At 44.7% G+C, this 15,000-nt stretch overlaps 1 protein-coding gene across 1 annotated transcript in view; it reads right to left on the reverse strand.

Annotated features, from left to right (window-relative positions):
* The window catches only part of lrp8 (low density lipoprotein receptor-related protein 8, apolipoprotein e receptor), a gene marked incomplete at both ends in the record, with an annotated part of 149,855 nt that overhangs the window by 33,850 nt on the left and 101,005 nt on the right, over positions 1 to 15,000 (reverse strand). The window contains 3 exons of the mRNA XM_080831768.1: positions 1 to 42; positions 419 to 541; positions 4,282 to 4,674. The exon at positions 1 to 42 is cut by the window's left edge and continues 81 nt beyond it. Coding sequence (XP_080687894.1) covers positions 1 to 42; positions 419 to 541; positions 4,282 to 4,674 — 558 coding nt within the window. The remainder of the gene's footprint in view (positions 43 to 418; positions 542 to 4,281; positions 4,675 to 15,000) is intronic.

The raw sequence follows: 15,000 nt of genomic DNA on the forward strand, positions 1-15,000 counted from the left end.
CGGTCCGGCACAGGAACTTGTTGGGCCCGTCACACTTGGTGGCTGCGGTGGGGACAGAGTTAAGAGCAAAGACATCAGCGCCACGCTGGACGCGCCTCATCAGGACACTCAGTGACTGGGAAGACTGGAGCCAAGGCAGGTGGCTTTTAACATGGCTGCCATAAAAAAAGCTCCCGATCAGGCTCTAATGCCCACAAAGCATGGGCTCTGGTCCAGGCCTGTGCACACAAGCCTCATTAGAGATAGTGATTCAGTGAGTATAGAGCAGATCGCCCTTATCATCATATAGATAACGACGTTAACGGATGGTGGTGGCTGTGTTTATGGTGGCAGCGGTGGGAGAAGAGAGAGAGAGAGCAGTAGAATGAGGAAAAGGAGATAAGAAGAAAGAGAAGATGGCGATGATGAGGGAACACACCGTTAACGCATCCAGCCTCGTCGCTGTAGTCAGGGCAGTCATGGGCCCGGTTGCACTGCTTGGTCCCGTGGATGCAGGAGCCATCGCCACACTGGAACTCATCTGGCCGGCAGGTCAGCAGAGCTATAGGGTGGGAGAATACACACACACACACACGCACACACACACAGACACACACACACACACACACGCACGCACACACAGACACACACAGACACACACACTTTAATGAGCATTGCTGCGCATCGTGAAAACTTCTTTATCTCTTGGGGCCAGCAGGAAAATTACAGACAGTTTCAAAGGCTGGGGAGTCTCATCTTCCACTGCACGCCAGGCATTTCAATCACAGGTTGAATTGCGCAACGGAGCAGCGGCACACACACACACACACACACACACACACACACACACACACACACACACACACACACCCACCACGGCCTTCCACTCTGCTCCGGCCCTGCAGCGGCGAGTAGGAGAGATAAACCCTCCTTCTCCTTCTCTCTCTCTCTCTCTCTCTCTCTCTCTCTCTCTCTCTCTCTCTCTCTCTCCATCCCTCCCTCTTTCTCCATCTCCCTCTCCCTCTCTTTCCGTTTAAATGACTGGAGAGGGATGCAATGCTGGGGGGGAGATCATGAGTGTGGCCGGCTGGGCACTTTCAGAAAGAACCAATTTGTTTTTTTCCCCTTCTTTTTCTTCTCTTCTTCATCGTTTTAAGGCTTGTAAATAATTCATGTGAAGCGTGGCTTCTCAATTGCTGTGCCACGGAGCCAATTGTAATCCATTTGGGCACAGCACTGCAAGCCACGTCAGCCGCACCGGCAAAGTACAGTGTGATGACAGAAAACACACTTTTGCATACACACACACACACTCTCATATATATTTACCAACACGTTTGAAATATATTTCTTCATTCACATACTTTAAACATTGAACCCATTGAACAAATATTTTTACACACAAACAATCACACCCTTACATCCTGACACCAAGGCACAAACACAAACTCCCAACTCTCCCACAAATTGTGAAGATAATTCAACTTCCAGCACACACATAATCCTACTATAAAAGCAAGTAATGCTCTCAGGCAGGTGATTGTAATCTGAATGGGGCTAATAGTGATAAATGCCTGCGATACTGACAGTAGAGAGAGAGTGTGTGAATGAGTGATAGTGTGTGTGTGTGTGTGTGTGTGTGTGTGTGTGTGTGTGTGTGTGTGTGTGTGTGTGTGTGTGCACGGGTGTGCGTGTGTGTGTGTGTGCGTGTGTGTGTAAGTGTGTCAGGAGGATGTAAATATCTGAGCAGACAGCACAAACCGCCCAGACGGATGATTCTCCATCTCTCATTAATGGGCGGGGTTGTGTGATGGATCCCCCTCAGGAGCTCCCCACCCCTCCGTCCCCATTCATCCAGCCCTAGCCTGGGTACCTGAAGAGACTTAGCTGAAAGCCCAAAGTGTGTGCGCGCACACACACACACACGTAAAGACACATGTATACACACAAACACAAACACACACACACACACTTAAACACACATGTATACACATACACACACACTTAAAGACACATGTTTACTAGGGGTGGGAATCTCTTGGCACCTCACGATTCGATTCGAAATTGATTCAGAGGTCAACGATTCGATTTTAAATCGATTATCGATTTTAAATCGATTATCGATTTTAAATCGATTTTGTAATGTAAAACATTTTTTTTTTTTTTTTTAACACATCCATTTTATGTTGAAATGCAAGCTGCATCAACTATTGCATTGCTCATAGAAATCAAAATTGTGACCATTAAAAGCTTTTTCTCTAATAAAGCAAATAGAGAAGGTAATTCATCTGTTGATTTTCTTTAATTATCAAACACAAAGTAGGAAGTGATTTTAGACTCTGAGTTGCAAACTCAAATGATTCAATAGTCGAAATGCATCGATAATCGTTTTATCGGTTTCAAATTGATAATCAATAATCAATCAATCAATCATTAAAACATTCGAGTTTGCTACTCAGAGTCTTTGCTACACTTCCTACTTTGTGTTGGATAATTAAAGAAAATCAACAGATGAATTACCTTATCTATTTTTTATTAGAGAAAAAGCTTTTCCTTGTCACAATTTTGACTTTCTATGAACAATCCAATAATCGATGCAGCTTGCATTTCAACATAAAATGGATGTGTAAAAAAAAAAAAAAAAAAAAAAAGCTTTTCTGAATCGAGAGAGAATCGTTTTAGAGAGAATCGAGAAAAAACGAATAATCGATTTTTTTCCCCCACCCCTAATGTTTACACACACACACACACACACACTAAAAGACACATGTATTCACACACACACACACACACTTAAGCACACACAAACTTAAGCCCACATGTATATACATACTCACACACATAAAGCACATATACACACAGTCAAAAGTAGGAATGCATACATGCATATGTATGTACCAATATGTAATCATGTGCCCACAGAAGTAACCATTGCACAATGGCTATGCTAACTGAATGGTAACGCACTACATTGGGTTTGTGTAGACTGGCATCCTGGTTGACTGATGTGTTGAGGCATACTGTAGCTCCTATGGTAACCATGGCAACTGAGTGACAGTCATACACTTATGTACACTGAAATACACATGTGTGTGTGTCTCTGTGTGTGTGTGTGTGTCTGTGTGAGTGTGAGTGTGAGTGTGTGTGTGTATGTGTGTGTGTGAGTGTGTGTGTGTATGTGTGTGTGCGTGTCTGTGTGTGTGTTTGTGTGCTAGTTCTTTAGAAAATAAATCCTTGTATTTGACCCTGTCCTCCTACCGAGTCACCTATTATGTCAAGAAACCTGACATGAGTGTGTTATTTATGGAAGATTGAAGCTCCAGGGACTGATTCATATATACACCGCAGTGTATACATACTGAGTCACACACACACAAACAGGAACACACACACATACACACACTCACATATATTCAACCTCTTTAACAGCCTTACTCCTGTTTAAGGTCTCTCCAGAATCTCACCAATGTAGTGGCTTTAGCATTAATGATGCAGTGGTACACACACACACACATCACTTATTTCACACACACGCATACACACAAACACACACAGTAGATAATGCTGTCATACAAACAAAAAACACAATACAGCTCCTCAATACATCATCATCACATTTAATGATGTGTCGGCTGCAAACAGCATACGTATGCGCACACACACGCACACACACACAAACACACACACACACAACGAGAGAGTATGGAAACCAAACCTGATAGAATCTGTTCAGAAACTTGAACTCCCACCAGCTAACAGCCACTAATTCAGTCATGTCTTCCTTTACATTGTATAGATCTTCTGCCCACATGAGCCATGCCTCCAAACGCTCCATTCAGACAGATGTTCAAAGCTCTCTGAGAGTGTCTTCATGTGCTCTCTCGTAAACCCATTACGTTAAAAACAAATATCAGACACCTGGCAGCTCAATTCCCATCTTATACCCTTAGTTTCATAAACAGCACACACACACACACACACACAAACGTACCAATGATAAATGGAAGAAACTACACAAGAATAAAATGAAAAATAACAAATTGACCCCCCTTAAACGTTCAACTTGCACACATTCACACACACTTGTACACACCACCACACAAAAGCAGCAAAATGAAACAAATTAACAATATCAAATGAAAAAAAGGAAAAATAAACTCAAGCAGTGTGTATGGTGCAGTGTGTTTGGTGAAGTGTGTATGGTGCAGTGTGTATGGTGCAGTGTGTATGGTGAAGAGTGTACGGAGCAGTGTGTATGGTGTAAAAGCAGTGTGTATTGTGTTATGGTGTTCACTCTCTTACCGCAGTTGGCCTCATCTGACTTGTCCTTGCAGTCGCCGTCTCCGTCACATCTCCAGCTCAGGTGCACACACTCGCCGCTGGCACACTGGAACTCGCCGGAGGGGCAGCGCGGCTTCTGGGGCTCGGTGCGACGGCTGCAACGCTCCGCCGACTCGTCCGACTTGTCCCCGCAGTCGGGGTCGCCGTCGCAGCTCCACAGCATGGGGATGCACTCCGAGTCGTTGCAGCGGAACTCCAGCGGGCCGCAGGTGCTGGGACGTCCGCCAGCCGTGGCTGCACACGACTCCTCGTCGCTGCCGTCGCCACAGTCGTCGTCACCGTCGCACACAAAGTTGGGCGCCACGCACTTCCTGTTGCGGCACTGGAATTCTTTGGCCGGGCAGGCTTTGGCGTCTGTGAGAGAGGAAGAGGAGGGAGAGAGTTAACTCATGTACAGTAAGATAGTGTCACGACCCCAGACCTGACGACTTTAAACGGCAGTGTGGTTTTTCACTGAGTCCTCAAAACAAACAAGCCAACAACAACAAAAACGTAAACAACAGCAGACGAGTGGCTTCTCCGTGGAACGCGATAAAACTGGCGATATTCCCCTCTTACCTCATTTCAAACCCTTTTTTGTTTCCATAAATCATGTAGTACCAGACATGCTCTTGCCCGTGTGGATGACGCAATATAAATAGTGTGAAACGGCTGCATAAACTAGCTCTGATACATAGAGGAATGAGCTAAGCGGCCCCCGCAGGTTGCCTGCCTGCATTAACCCGTCTCTCCTAGACTGTATCGATTTTAATGTGTGCAGCAGATGACCCCAGGGCCAGTCTTCAGCCTTCAGATGCCGTCAGACACTAAACAGGCTTCAGTGCGCTGGCCGTAAAGGCCTGTCTCCCTTTTTAATGGGGTCACCCTACATCAAGGAATGACTGACCGGCAGCATTGTGAGGGGATTGAGTTTACTCTCTCAAGCTCTACATCTGCAAAGAAGCTTACCTGTATATGGGGATGTGAGTCTGTGTGTATATGTTTGTGTGTGTGTGTGTGTATGTGTGTGTGTGTGTGTGTGTGTGTGTGTGTGTGTGTGTGTGTGTGTGTGTGTGTGAGAGTGTGTGGGTGTGTGTGTGTGTGTGTGCGTGTGTGTGTGTATGGGTTTGTGTGTGCGCGTGTGTGTGAGGTGGGAATAGGTGCTAAAAACAAATGTTTTCGACAATGTTCTGTGTGCAGTGCATTTTGGAGTACATTAAAGGAATGTGTGTGTTTGTACACACCCACAGACTTTTGACATTTAGAATTAGAATCACTTTATTGACCAAGTATATTTTACACATGCATGAGTCACTTTAGCGGAGAATTTTTGCATTTAGCGGAGAATTTAGCCGTGAACACAGACACACACTAGGAGCAGTGAGCACACACACTAAGAGCAGTGGGCAGCCCTAGTTGTGGCGCCCGGGGACAACCATCATTCGAGCGCAGACCCTTTGTCGTGGGGTTCTCCGTCACGCGAAACGAGCACGCATAAAATGCTTTCGCCATCAAAACGGTGACATTATCAAATTGCCATGCTGGACAAGAAATCAATGTGATTTGTGTTTGTGGTGGAAAAGGTCACACTGGCCCTTTTGGCTGCGCTCCGGTCCATGCTGCCCACTTCATTCCCCCACTCAGTCCTCCTCTTCGCCCGCACCTTCAGAGGGCCCATTACGGTAACGACCGTCGGATGTGCCGCTAATTTCATTTCTGCCACGCTTATTATCCCACGTGCGCCTAATCACACGAAAGTAAACAAATCAACAGGCGCCATTAGACAGGTATTCCCCTGCACTATTAGTGTCCTCTTTATCCTGCGTGTCGGTTAACTGAGGGGAAATGCCTGAATAATACATCAAACGCTTCAGATGCCAGACACAGAGAGAAAAAGATAATCCCCCGACAGATTTGACAAGGGGCCTATTGTGCTGGTTAAGGGCAGACTGGTTGAGAGTATTAGCGCTGTACACAGGGACCCGGCTTTGTCCCGGCTCTTCCTGTTAGGTTTTGACTTTGCTCATGCACACTTGAAGTTTGTGCAGAATTGGACAGAGAGCACAAGACACTAAAACAGCGTTAACTCACACCGCTGCTAATAACAGGCTGGTTTTTCTGAGACATATACATTTTTTTTTTTTTTAAAGGCACAATATGCAACAATTATGCTTCAGGATTAGGGTTAGGATAAGCAGTTTAACCTTAAAATAACAGCTACAATGACCTTTAATATGGAGAATTGCGTCCGTGCCAATGGCATAGCAGGGTCGATAGGCATATAACTGCCTTCTGTAGTTTTGCCTGCCGATGCCCGCCGACCTGACTTTGATTACCTTCTGCCGATCTAGTAAGTAGCTTATTTGCCGTCTTGCTTAGTCTTGTGTTGCACATGATTGATGTTTGACTGTGTAAGGACAGTCGTTGAGTAATTAGTTTGTCATAATGTCAAAGGCAGCACATTTCAAGAGATTTCGTTAGTTTTAGCTGCTAGCATACCTTTAGCGAATAGCTATTAATCCTTAATGCACCTTTAAATACACTTGGGAAGACATACGGTCCAAAACGCATGTTCTCATGCATGACTATTAGGCCAGAGACACACCAATCCGACATCAAAGAACGAGCAGTGAGGACGGCTGACTGTAAAGTTGCACTTGAACACGCCACAAAGACTACAGCCAACAGCGAACTACCACATACAGCGGCGCACAGCTGTGCTTCAGTGCAAAGGAGTGTGACAAACAAATTTTTTACAAACAGTACATTTCGGACGCATATAATACAACAATATTTCAACCATATTTCTTCATCGTAATTGCTGAACTGCCAATCAAAGTGATCTCCCTCGATGACGGGCTTCGCCGCGAATTCAACATGGTCAATCGTCCGAAAAGGCCGTGGACAGGGGTCGGACCAGCACCAACAGAGTGGGACACACACGCTAGGGCCACCAGGCTGTCATGGGCTTTAGGTCAATATACCCATTTTGTGTAAAGCCTCTTTCCCCCTTGGGATGCTATCTTTCAAAGAGACTGGTGGGGTCAATAGTCTATGAATGGATTTCAAAAGAGCATTGTAAGAGGCGGACTCAGGAACAAAGCCAAGACGGCCTTCACCTGTACGAGCTCCAGAGGGCCTATTCATCCCTCCTGCAGACAGCGGGCAGGTGGAGATTAGGGAGATTACCGTGTCCTTCAACTACAAAAAGAGGAAGAGAAAAAGGCTCACAATTTCACATCTACAACCGGTTCATCAGCTCGAACTAAACATGGCACTCTCTCACTCTCTCTCCTGCATTACCTCTTTCATCACTCTCTCCATCGTATTCTTTACACTCTTCTCTTGATCTTGCTTTCTCTGTCTACTCTCTCTCTCTCACTCGTGCTCAATCCACCTCACTACACACTCTAACGTTTAGGATTCATGAGGCCCGTAGTTTTTGGAGCGTGATATCTAATAAGACACCCCAGTTCAGCACATCAGGGCTTGGAGTCACTGGCATGGAAAATGTCCTCCGCTGGGCTCGGCATCAGGTGAAGCTGGCTCAGACACAAGGGGCTGAGGGGAGGACATAGTATTCAGCCCGATCGCTCTCCTTTTTTTGTCTTTTTTCGCTCCACATAGACTCTCACTTATGGCCTTTTTCCCCCTTAAAACCGGGGACAGCTGGAGGCTTTACCTCGAGCTTAAGCATCAGTGTAAACATTGGTGTTCTGTTCCCGTTACAAATGGTAATAACACGAACAGAGAACATCAACGCTAAAAATGCCAAAACAGTGTAAAGGAACGGTTGCGCGAGTACAATAAATTAAACATGTCATTAAATAGTTGGAAACCGTGTCCTTTGCGAAGTTTTAATTTATCTGTCGAGAGTTTCTCATTACCAATACAAGCTAAGCCATTACTGTTGCTAGGCAACCTAAACTAACGCTACATATCAGTTTTAAAATGTATCCCATTTTATTGTTGCGTTGTATTCCATTCCAAAAGTCCCTAATTTAGCCCTGATTGGGCCACCTCACTCCAGGACCAAACTGAGGCTGTTTAGGCCATTTACCTGGTCCAGTCTCATAGATTTACCCTATAGCAGAAATACACCAATAGTCTTCCTTTAATACATTTATTATTAAGTTTTAACTTTCTCTTTCCTTCTCAGACACCTCAGCTTCTGTCTTTTTGTCTTTTCTTCTTTTTCTCAGTCCTTTTCTCTCTCTCTTCTCTTTCTCTATCTAGCCTCCTTGGCTGTCTGCTCTTGCTCTCTCCCAATCTCTCTCTTCCATGGAACTCAAACAGATGGCTAAAAGAAGAAGGGCCAGGAGGAAGCAAGGCTTATTAACAAAAACTTCTGCGGCGAGTAGCGAGGGTTAACAGCAAGCACTCCATCAGAGGCTCTCAGCTTCTCCCCTCTGCTTTAATCAGACTCCACCTGCTAAAGCCTCCACCTCTGGCCATGACACAGCACTTCCTCACAGCAGACAGATTCCAAAGACTTAGCCATCTGTGCTCCGCATATGCAATCACTGTATGGAGAGTGAGTGAGAGAGAGGGTGGGGAGAGAAAGAGAGAGAAAGAGAGAGCGATAGAGTGGGAGAGAGCATTCAATCTACTCAGCGCTCAGCTTGACAGCATGGTCGAGTGACTGAAGTACCTGGGTGTTCATGGTTACATGTTATTATGCTGTCGCCGCAGTTGTTGCTGTGTGTGTTAACCTGAGGGGTTTTATTACACGGTGCTCACACTAATATAAACACAAAATCAGAGCGTGGTGAAAAAACGAACTCCCAATCCCAGAGCACAGGGTTTTTTAATACACTTTTAATGATTATTTTATCAGGTGCCGACTACAACAAAAATGCCACAGTTCACCCCAGCATACAACACAAAAAAAAAATCACAACCCTGGAGACTGTAAAAGCCCCTTCAGAATTGAGATGTCAACAGAAGTCAGCGTGCGATTTCAGAGCTTTACGCCGCGAAGCAAAATGTTGCATTTCCCCGGCGGTAGGGAACAGCCAGTCTATGGAAAGTGCAAGTTAATGGAGCGTTCTCCACGAGCCAGCGTTACCGCTTAATATCGTTAGAGAAATGAGCATTACAGAGGGGGGGGGGGGGGGGTTCCCTGCCCACGGGGGCAACTCCTAGCATCCGGAACAACAAGGAGGAACTGTGATGTATGGAGCTGCGGATCTGAGATGTCAGCGAGTCATTTAGTTGACTCAAGACTCCAGGGGCTTCTAGGGTGATTTGCTGCTGCCTCAGATGCAGACAAGTCTGGCTTTTGACAGTGAGGCCTGTGGGGCTATGAGGGTGCTGGGGGAGGCACACTACTATGGGTGTGTGTGTGTGTGTGTGTGTGTGTGTGTGTGTGTGTGTGTGTGTGTGTGTGTGTGTGTGTGTGTGTGTGTGTGTGTGTGTGTGTGTGTGTGTGTGTGTGTGTGTGTGTGTGTGTGTGTGTGTGTGTGTGTGTGTGTGTGTGTGTGTGTGTGCGTGCGTGCGTGCGTGCGTGCGTGCGTGCGTGCGTGCGTGCGTGCGTGCGTGCGTGCGTGCGTGCGTGTGTGCGTGTGTGTATAAGAGTAGGAAAGAGACAGATAGAAAGGGGGAGATTGTGAAAGAGAGGGAGAGATAGAGAGGAGACAGAGAGAAAGAGAGATATAGGAGGGATTCGTCTCCTGGGCTTGACCACTTAGTGGGTGCTTAAAATGCATTGAGCGCCTTTGAAGTTGAGGCCTTTGTAAGCGTGTGCAACAAGAAAGAGATCAGAGACCCACACACGTGTCTAGTTAGTGAAGCCCACTTGCCAGTCTGTCTGCATGCTAGCCAGTCATGTTGTCACTGGCTGCACTGCAACAGAGAGAGACAGACGTCTGGGCTATTTCCTCCTGTCTTTTGAGCGAGAGGCACAAAGAAAAGGGACAAGAGGAAAAGAGTGGAAATCCCAGCCAAAGCCAATCACCATACAGGTTGCCCTTTTTATAGCGGAGCTGGTGTGTCGCAGTTGGCCCGGGTTTGCGTACTTCTCGCTGTGACCGATGCTGTGTTAAATACCCAGCGCCGAGACGCACACTATCTCTCCCACGCAGCCCTCAGCCCCCGCATTCATAGTCCTATTTACATTCATATTAACACTGCAAGGGGGGAAATCGGACGCAGGCAGCTCTGTGCAAGACTAATACCTGCCAACAAGCGTGGCATATACATATTTTATACATTAGTCAGGAATATCCTTTCGAGACGGTGTTCATTCATTAGCAAATAACGAAGTGCTTTGAAGTTATTAAATCCTGTACCTCAGGTGGTAAGTACACTGTGAAGTTTAAAGAGTGAAATTTTGCTTCCAGTGCTGACAAAATGCTTGAAATTGCTTTGGATAGCGTTACATTTTTACTTTATAAGACTCTTTTAGGAGAGCCATCTGTCATCTGTCACATTTAAAACTAAAAAGTGAATGGGTGGAACAGGTACATAGTGCTTCTTTTAAAAATGGGAGGAAAAGAGGAGTTGCCATCCTGTTCAACAAATTTGTCTACTTCAACCATGAAAAAACAATACATGATAAAAAGGGTAGAAACGTGATGTTAGTAGGGGCTATTGGAGGTACTAAAATAACAATGTTCAATCTTTACGCCCCAGACTTTTCAGATTTCTTCAAGAACATAGCATCTTTCTTAGAAGACACAAATCAAATCAAATGTCCAGATAATGATCAGATGTTAACCAAGGCAAATATCACAGAGGTATTTGACACTTATTACAGAAAGTTGTATATAGAGGAAGATGAGCTTCATAAAGATTGAATCCTTCTTTAATTAGATTAATCCGGCCAGATTAACAGCAGATAAGACCGATATGATAACGTCTCTTATTAAAGAAGAAGAAATCAAAGAAAATGTTCTCTTAAAAAGCTAAATCTCCAGGGAAGCCGTCTATGTTATAAATGATTTGTAAATTAGTTAACCCCAGTTTATAAATGTATAATTCTGCCAATGCCCTAAGTAGACCTTAAAATGTTGACCTCCATTGTAGCAAATACGATACAAAAACATATCAATAAACCTATTAAGCCAGATCAGACAGGTTTTTATTCAAAATCGACAGGCAGCTGACAATGTAAGAAGAGCCTTGAATTTACAATCAATTGCCACCAAGAGAAACCGCCTGTCAATGCTTCTCCTCTCAGATGCTGAGAAGGCATCCGATAGGGACGACTGGACCCTCAGCTACATTGGCTTTCATGATACATTTATTAAGTGGATTCAAATATTTTACAAATCCCCTAGATTTAGAGTGAGGGTAAATGAGTTGTGCTCAGACCCTCTGGGATGAGGTACACACCAGGGAGACATGTTATCACCTTCCCTATTCGCACAGAGCACTGAGCCACCGGCTGAATTAATGAGAACTAATGCCCTCACAGTGGGAATATTTGATGAAGGAAGGGATCGACACATATTAGCACTTTTCACAGTCGATATATTATTACTCTTGGAAAAGGTCATTACTTCCGTCCCTTCCATTGCCTTAATGAGTATTAGTGCAGCGTCAGGGTATAAGGTCAATACAAACAAATTCAAAGTCATGATGACAGCCGGTGTCTGGCCTTCCCAATTAGATGAACTGGTCTCTTTCTGATGATACAAGCAGGGATCTTGATATCTTGATAGATATCTTGGTGTTGTTTTTACACCTTAAACTACACAATTATTCTACTCAAACTACAAATTGATTAAATAAATGAACAAGGATTTAAGCAGATGGGATGTGTCAGCATAAAGTCAGAGAGAATAAATATTATGCCAAGACCACCTCGCTTTTTTAACGCTTACTTGTCCTATGAATGTGGCAAAACCGGTTGAATCCAGTTGAAAACACTGATGGCATGGATCAATGGTTACAAAAGAGAAAGGAAGTCTGGGTTTACCCACACTAACACTGATCAACAAAAGACCAGGGACATGACCAAGGACATGACTGGACCAAGGACATGACTGCCCAACATGACTGCCCAACAAAATGATGTTTCATTTTTGTAGGTACATATATATTTATATTAGTGCTGTCAGTTTAACGCACTATTAACGGCATTAACGCAAGCCCATTTTAACGCCGTCCATTTTTTATCGCGCGTTTAACGCGTTTTTGTTTTGTTTTAGATTAACGTTCTTTTTGCTCTCCCAAACTGTGTAGTAGGCTAACGTTACGTTTGAGTGAATGGTGAGCGCGATACGGCGAAATAAATGATAAAAAGCTTCTGAATAGAAAGTTTACCTTTAAAAGTTGTGTTGTGCAAAAAAAGCGAGCTTCACTGTTGTCTGAAAATGTCAACAGGCAGCTGGCTGAAAACACAGAAGTAGTAGGCTTACCTTTTATTGGTAACCTAACTGTTACGGTTCATTGTTTTTGAAATAAGAGGCCTGACTTCAATCCACTTTTCCATGTTGATAAGAGCATAAAAAAAAAAAATGATTGAAGGGACATTTAGAATAGATACAAATTTGCGAAAAAAAAATGTGCGATTAATCACGATTAATTTTGAGTTAACTATGACAAAAATGCGATTAATCGCGATTAAATATTTTAATCGTTTGACAGCACTAATTTATATAGTTCTTACCCTTATTTCATCTGTATGTGCATGTATGCAGCGTATGACGCCCAACCTCAAGGTGATTGTGTTTTGCAAATGATGATGAAGTAAAATAAATACATCGGTGCATCTGTGCCAATCCCTAGTCCTAGCTTTGACACTGGTGCATTAGACAAGACAAATACCATGTTTGTTTGTAAGCTCACACCAGACTGACAGCACAGGCACAGCGTATATATATTGTTTTTCATGCATACTTGACACGACTGTGGAGACCGGTTTGAGTTTGACTTGAGATTTGTTTCCACAGGTTATTTTCCTGAGCAAAACTGCTGATGTTAGTCTGCAGCCTTTGTGTCAAGTGTAGTTTTGAACCACATCGTTGTCTTTTGTGAGCAAACTTTTCTCTGCATGACACAAGTTTGGAGCACTGCAGCTCAGACCTGAATTTCGCCGGCAGCACTGAGTTGTTTACGGCACAGGCAGACACATTTTCACACTCTGTAAAGTGCAGCAATCCATTTCCTCCAGGTCCCAGCTATGGGGTAGGTTTGGTAAATGGCAGCAAAGATTAAAGGGAAATATCAGCAGATCGTCTAGAGACTAGATGTGGCATTAAACATAAGCACGCGCGTGAGATGCATGCACTAAAGGGCATATATATGTACAGCGCGTACTCATACGTTCACACTCACGCGCACAAATCAACTCATGCACAGATTGCATCCGCGCATACACGCGCAAGCACACACACACACACACACTGAAGTGTTGGGGATATCTCTGAGATCTGAGCTCACCCATGGGGGGAAATGAGAATGTGACACATCAGTGTGTGTGTGTGTGTGCGTGTGTGTGTGTGTGTGTGTGTGTGTGTGTGTGTGTGTGAAAAGAGATCTGAGCATACCCTTGGGGGAATAAGCATGTGTGTGTGTGTCTGTGTAAGACAAGAGTGCAGTGGTGGTGGTGTGTGTGTGTGTGTGTGTGTGTGTGTGTGTGTGTGTGTGTGTGTGTGTGTGTGTGTAAGCAGGAGTGCAATGGCGGTGGTGTGTGTGCGTGGGGGGGGCTGTTTTGTGTTTGTGAGGGAGCGAGAGAGAAAAATGATATCACAAGATTCTCCAGTCTTCCACATGGAGAGGCTAGGCTAATGAGCTCACTGCACTCCTGCTCGTCGCAAGTGCCTCCATCTATAGAAGCACACCCAGGACAACACAGGGGCTTTGCAGGCAAAAGCCCTCCCCACTGACACATTCAAGTCACCCAGGAATGATTAGAACATAACTGTCAGCTGAGACGGATACACACACTCAAACACAACACACACACACACAAAAGTGCATGTACACACACACACACACAGATTCTTTGATATATTTGGGTCAGTCAGTCTCAGCCCTATCAATATTCTAGTTGTTTTTTTTTTAATGGAAATTAACTGCCTTTAACAGATGAACAAAGGGGAGGGAATGCAGAAAATAAGTGAATACATTAGCATAAACGAAGATATTTGAATGAGGACAGTCTGCATACAAAATCAGCATTCAGTCAGCTCACAGGATCACATGATTGGATACACCGCACAAACAGGCGGGCCTGTGGTTGAGGTGGCGATCGCTCGCTAATAGCCTAATTATCATTTGACATGGATTCATCAGCGATGCCTGGTAATTCGCTGTAATCGCGTCGGCTGTCTTGCTTTTCATCTCGTTTATTCCATCAGATGAATAAGATATTTCTCCACACGATAAGCCCTCCCAGTTGTCTCTTTTCCAAAGGACCCTGGAGGGAGCACCATTGTGTGTGTGTGTGTGTGTGTGTGTGTGTTTGTGTGTGCGGATGTGTTTGTGTGTGTTTGTCGGGCGAGAGTGTGTGGATGGAGGCATGGGTGAGTGAGGGGGGCAGGGGAGGATTCGGGAGAGAAAAATGAGGTAATGTTCTCACAGAGGTGAGAGCAGAGCTTACATCTGAAGATAGCGGAGCGGCCTGGGGGGGAGGAGCGCGTAAGCCCATGCACCTACTACACCCACACACACACACACACACACACACACACAATACACAAACCCACACACACACACACACATACAAAATACACACACACACACACATTCACA

This window comes from Sprattus sprattus (assembly GCF_963457725.1).
Source record: "Sprattus sprattus genome assembly, chromosome: 2".
Lineage (NCBI taxonomy): Eukaryota > Metazoa > Chordata > Actinopteri > Clupeiformes > Clupeidae > Sprattus > Sprattus sprattus.